Source organism: Larimichthys crocea, unplaced genomic scaffold (assembly GCF_000972845.2).
Source record: "Larimichthys crocea isolate SSNF unplaced genomic scaffold, L_crocea_2.0 scaffold214, whole genome shotgun sequence".
Classification (NCBI taxonomy): Eukaryota; Metazoa; Chordata; class Actinopteri; family Sciaenidae; genus Larimichthys; species Larimichthys crocea.
In genome coordinates, this window is record NW_020852853.1 from 498,839 (window position 1) to 505,394 (window position 6,556).

General features: G+C 50.4%; 1 protein-coding gene across 3 annotated transcripts in view; it reads right to left on the reverse strand.

Annotated features, from left to right (window-relative positions):
• Positions 1 to 6,556, reverse strand: part of cd59b (CD59 molecule (CD59 blood group) b) — a 19,256-nt gene that overhangs the window by 2,548 nt on the left and 10,152 nt on the right. For all 3 annotated transcript variants that reach the window (XM_019257777.2, XM_019257776.2, NM_001303341.1), the window contains 1 exon segment: positions 5,593 to 5,788. In XM_019257777.2, the coding sequence (XP_019113322.1) occupies positions 5,593 to 5,644 (52 nt within the window). In that variant the 5' untranslated portion in view covers positions 5,645 to 5,788.

Here is a 6,556-nt window from a genome sequence, read left to right on the forward strand (position 1 = left end):
GCTGCTGCCCCCCCCCCCCCCCCCCCCCGCTGCTGCCGCCCGCTGCTACTGCTGCCGACTGCCCGTATGCAGCTCTGCGCTGCCCCAGCTGCTCTGCTGCTTGCTGCCGCTGCCCCTGCTGCTCTGCTGCACCCGCTGCTGCTATGCTGCCGCTGCACCCTGCATGCTGGTGCTGCTGCTGCTCCGCCCGCTGCTGCTGCGGCCGCTGCCCCGTGCTGCGGCTGCTGCCGCTGCCAGTGCTGCTGCTGTCTCTGAAGGATGCACTGGATGATTGATGAAGATGAGGAAGACCGGGATGTGAGGAGATGATGAAGATGATGACGATTACAGTGCTGAGGATGGTGATGACAGTGGCTGAGGAAGATGATGAAGTGATTATGAATGGATGACAGTGGAGATGATGGGATGGAAGATGACAGTATGATATGGTGATGACAGTGAGGACTGATGCTGCTGCTGACGCTGCGCCGCCTGCCCGTGCTCATGCTGACGCTGATGAAGATGACGTGATGATGAATGATGAAGATGACATTGATGATGAGGATGCTGCAGATGATGGTGAGATGGCTGCGCTGAAAGGATGGTGCTGCTGCTGACGCTGATGGTGATGATATGACTGAAGAGGCCGCTGCGAAGCTGCCCGGGCTTATGCTGCGGCTGTGCTGCCTCTGCTCTGCTAGTACTGCTGCTGCCGCCCGCTGCCGTGCTGCTGCTGCTGCCGCTGCCAGTGCTGATGATGCTGCGCTGCCGCCATCTGCTGCTGCGGCCGATGGCCAGTGCTAGCTGCGACTGCTGCTAGCTCCTGCCGCCGATGCTTCATGCTGCACGCTGCCGTGCTGCTGCTGCTGCTGCTGAAGATGCCCCTGCTGCTGCCTGCTGGTGACAGCTGCAGCTGCTCCGCTGCCCGCGTGCTGAGCCTGTGCTGCCGGCCAGTGCTGCTTCTGGTGCGGCCGCTGCTGACCGCTGCACGTGCTGCTAGCTTGCTGCCCTACGCTGCCCGTGCTGCGGCTGGTGCTGCAGCTGCTGCCGCTGCCCGTGCTGACTGCTGCTGGTGAAGCTGACCGTGCTGCTGCTGCTGCTGATGCTGGTGGCCGCTGCCCGTGCTGCCGCTGCTGCGCTTGGTGCGCTGTGCTGCTGCTGTGCTGCTGGTGGCTGCTGGTGCTGCCGCTGCCCTGCATTCGGCTGGTCTGCCCTGCCCAGTGCTGCTGCTGCTGCTGCTGCTGCGGCTGGATGCCGCCTGCCTGGCTGCTGCCTGCGGCGCTGCTGCTGCTGCTGCTAGCTGGTGCACTGCCTGCCCGTGCTAGCTGCTGCATGCTTGCTGGTGTTGCTGCCCGCTGGCCGTGCTGTGCTGCTGCTGCTGCTCGGTGCTGCACGCTGCCTGGCTGACTGCAATGCTGCAGCTGCTGCCGGCGGCCGTCTTTGTCACCCGGTTTTCTCTGTATCAAGTTCCTTTGCCTCATCCACATGGAGGTCACATGGTCATGTTACCTTCATATTTAATATGCGCTGACACATGTTTATTCATGAGTTTATTATTTTATGATGTAAAACATTAATGAACATGTTATATACAGTCATACAGAATATTGAAGTTATGTCACAGTTTGCCCCTCTGCTAAGCTACGGAAAACAACTGCTCCAAATGAACCAGTTAGTCTTAGCTCGTTAGCTCTGTTAGCTCGGTTAGCTCTGTTAGCTCTGTAAGCTCTGTTAGCTCAGCTCCGGTTAGCTTCTGTTAGCTCTGTTAACTCCGGTTAGCTCTGTTAGCTCTGTTAGCTCCGGTTAGCTCCGGTTAGCTTGTTAGCTCCGGTTAGCTCTGGTTAGCTTGGTTAGGTCTGTAGCTTAGCTTCCGGTAGCTCTAGCTCTTAGTCGGTTAGCTCTGTTAGCTGAGCTGTAGCTCTCGAGCTCTTAGCTCTGTTAGCTTGTAGTCTCGTTAGCTCTGTTAGCTCTGTTACTCCGGTTAGCTCTGTTAGCTCTGTGGCTCCGGTTAGCTCTGTTAGCGCTCGTACTCCGGTTAGCTCTGGTATCTGTGCTCTGTTAGCTCGTTAGCTCTGTATAGCTTGTTAGCTCTGGTAGCTCTCGGTTAGCTCTGTTACCCTCGTTAGCTCGGTTAGCTCTGTTAGCTCTGTTAGCTCCGGTTAGCTCTGTTAGCTCTGTTAGCTCCGGTTTTAGCTCGGTTAGCTCTGTAGCTCGTTGCTTCTGTTAGCTCCGGTTAGTCTGGTTAGCTCGTTAGCTCCGGTTAGCTCTGTTAGCTCTGTTAGCTCCGTTTAGCTCTGTTAGCTCTGTTAGCGTCTCGTGTTAGCTCCTGTTAGCTTCTGTTAGCTCCGGTTAGCTCTGTGTTAGCTCTGGGTTAGCTCTGTTAGCTCTGGTTTAGGGCTAGCTGGAGGCGAGGACAAAATAATTCAGAATAGAACGACAGACAAATTTATTCATCCACGAAGGGTAATGAGTTCGTTGTAGCAGTCCAGTATTGAATACAATAAAATACAAAAGAATAAAATACTGAAAAAATAAAAACAAAAATAAACACAGAATAGAACACCAAATGGCAGGAATGGTCCCTAGGATGGGCCAGGTGTTAAGTGTTCTATTCTGTGTTTTATTTTTGTTTTTATTTTTTCAGTATTTTATTCTTTTGTATTTTATTGTATTCAAATACTGGACTGCTACAACGAACTCATTACCCTTCGTGGATGAATAAATTTGTCTGTCTGTCTATTCTGAATTATTTTGTCCTCGCTCCAGCTAACCAGAGCTAACCAGAGCTAACCAGAGCTAACCAGAGCTAACCGGAGCTAACAGAGCTAACAGAGCTAACCGGAGCTAACAGAGCTAACCGGAGTTAACAGAGCTAACCGGAGCTAACCGGAGCTAACAGAGCTAACAGAGCTAACCGGAGCTAACAGAGCTAACAGTGCTAACCGGAGTTAACAGAGCTAACCGGAGCTAACAGAGCTGACAGAGCTAACCGGAGTTAACAGAGCTAACCGGAGCTAACAGAGCTAACCGGAGCTAACCAGAGCTAACAGAGCTAACCGGAGCTAACCGGAGCTAACCAGAGCTAACCGGAGCTAACCGGAGCTAACTGGAGCTAACCGGGGCTAACAGAGCTAACTAGAGCTAACCGGAGCTAACAGAGCTAACCGGAGCTAACAGAGCTAACCAGAGCTAACAGAGCTAACCGGAGCTAACAGAGCTAACCGGCGCTAACAGAACTAACCGGCGCTAACAGGAGCTAACAGAGCTAACCGGAGCTAACAGAGCTAACCGGCGCTAACAGAGCTAACCGGAGCTAACAGAGCTAACAGAGCTAACAGAGCTAACCGGAGCTAACAGAGCTAACCGGAGCTAACAGAGCTAACCGGAGCTAACAGAGCTAACAGAGCTAACCAGAGCTAACCAGAGCTAACCGGAGCTAACAGAGCTAACCGGAGCTAACCGGAGCTAACAGAGCTAACCGGAGCTAACAGAGCTAACCGTAACTAACCGGAGCTAACAGAGCTAACCGGAGCTAACAGAGCTAACAGAGCTAACCGGAGCTAACCAGAGCTAACCAGAGCTAACAGAGCTAACCAGAGCTAACCGGAGCTAACAGAGCTAACCGGAGCTAACAGAGCTAACCAGAGCTAACCGGAGCTAACAGAGCTAACCGGAGCTACCAGAGCTAACCAGAGCTAACCGGAGCTAACAGAGCTAACCAGAGCTAACCGGAGCTAACAGAGCTAACCGGAGCTAACCGGCGCTAACAGAGCTAACCGGAGCTAACAGAGCTAACCGGAGCTAACCGGAGCTAACAGAGCTAACTAGAGCTACCAGAGCTAACAGAGCTAACCGGAGCTAACAGAGCTAACAGAGCTAACCGGCGCTAACAGAGCTAACAGAGCTAACCGGAGCTAACAGAGCTAACAGAGCTAACCGGAGCTAACAGGAGCTAACAGAGCTAACAGAGCTAACCGTAGCTAACAGGAGCTAACAGAGCTAACAGAGCTAACCGTAGCTAACAGGAGCTAACAGAGCTAACAGAGCTAACCGTAGCTAACAGAGCTAACAGAGCTAACAGAGCTAACCGTAGCTAACAGGAGCTAACAGAGCTAACAGAGCTAACCGTAGCTAACAGGAGCTAACAGAGCTAACAGAGCTAACCGTAGCTAACAGGAGCTAACAGAGCTAACAGAGCTAACTGGTTCATTTGGGAGCAGTTGTTTCCGTGTTAGCTTAGCAGAGGGCAACACTGTGACATAACTTCAATATTCTGTATGACTGTATATAAACATGTTCATTAATGTTTTACATCATTAAAATAATAAACTCATGAATAAACATGTGTCAGCGCATATTAAATATTAATGATGTAACATGACCATGTGACCTCCATGTGATGATGCAACAGGAAACTTTGATACAGAGAAACACATGACAACATCTTCATCATCATCTTCATCATCACTGTCATCTTCATCACCATCATCATCACTGTCATCTTCATCATCATCATCATCACTGTCATCACCATCATCATCATCATCACTGTCATCTTCATCATCATCACCATCATCATCACTGTCATCTTCATCATCATCATCATCACTGTCATCACCATCATCATCATCATCACTGTCATCTTCATCATCATCACCATCATCACTGTCATCTTCATCATCACTGTCATCTTCATCATCTTCATCATCATCATCATCATCACTGTCATCTTCATCATCTTCATCATCATCATCATCACTGTCATCTTCATCTTCATCATCATCATCACTGTCATCTTCATCTTCATCATCATCACTGTCATCTTCATCATCTTCATCATCATCATCATCACCATCATCATCATCACTGTCATCTTCATCATCTTCATCATCATCACCATCACTGTCATCTTCATCATCTTCATCATCATCTTCATCACCATCATCATCACCGTCATCTTCATCATCTTCATCATCATCACTGTCATCATCATCACCATCATCATCACTATCATCATCATCATCATCATCACCACCATCATCATCACTGTCATCATCATCATCATCATCTTCATCATCACCATCATCTTCATCATCATCATCATCATCATCATCATCATCTTCATCATGTGTTAATAATAATCTCTGACAGTCTTTAAACATTTGATCGACTCGTCATGTTTCCTGTTTTCATCTTTTAGGAGAACCACAAACAAACAGCAGGAGGTGTAGGGAGCTGTGAGGAGGTGTGAGGCGGTGTGAGGAGCTGTGGGGAGGTGTGAGGAGGTGTGGGGAGGTGTGAGGAGGTGTGAGGAGCTGTGGGGAGGTGTGAGGAGGCGTGAGGAGGCGTGAGGAGGTGTGAGGAGCTGTGAGGAGCTGTGAGGAGGTGTGAGGAGCTGTGAGGAGCTGTGGGGAGGTGTGGGGAGGTGTGAGGAGGCGTGAGGAGGCGTGAGGAGCTGTGGGGAGGTGTGAGGAGCTGTGAGGAGGTGTGAGGAGGTGTCAGGAGCTGTGGGGAGGTGTGAGGAGCTGTGAGGAGCTGTGAGGAGCTGTGAGGAGGTGTGAGGAGCTGTGAGGAGCTGTGAGGAGCTGTCAGTCTGTGTCGTCGTCTACTCACCCACACCAAACATCCCCAAAGAGACGAGCAGGAAGAGTCTGAGGCGCTCCATGTCGTCTCCCTGTGAGCGAGGAGTAAAGCAGACTGGAGAAGGAGTCGGCAGAAGGAGTCGGCAGAAGGAGTCGGCAGAAGGAGTCAGCAGAAGGAGTCAGCGTGGAGCAGAGTGTCCGGCTGGGCTTGCTGGTCCACAGTGACCCTGAGAGACAGAGCACAGCTCAGTGAGAACAGCTCTTTGTCCAGAGGACCACAAAGACCGACTGTGTGGACAAACGTCCTCCAACCACCACTGCCTCATGACGCTGACTGTACACACACACAGTCACACACACACAGTCACACACAGTAACACACACAGTAACACACACACACACAGTAACACACACAGTAACACACACAGTAACACACACACACACAGTCACACACAGTAACACACACACACACACACACACACACACACACACACACAGAGACACACACACACACACACACACACACACACACACACACACACACACACACACACACACAGTCACACACACAGTCACACACAGTAAGACACACACACACAGTAACACACACAGTAACACACACACAGATCTGTTTAGACCTGGACCCAGACTGAGGAAGACCAGATCCAATAAATCCTTAATCAGAACAAAGACAGGAACAAACAGAACCAAACCTTTCCTACACACACACACACACACACACACACACACACACACACACACACACACACACACATTAAACAGTTGGAAAAAAAACAAAAAAAACAGGAAGTTTGATGAAGTGTCCTCAGGGACTTGGTGAGTCAGTCCTTCCACATCAAATCAGATCAGGTTTTATTTGTACAGCCCAAAGTCACAAAGTCCATTTTCCTCTGAGGCTTTACAATCTGTACAGGGAGTGACACCCTCTGTCCTTAGACCCTCGGTTCCAGTGAGGAAAAACTTGCCCACAAAAA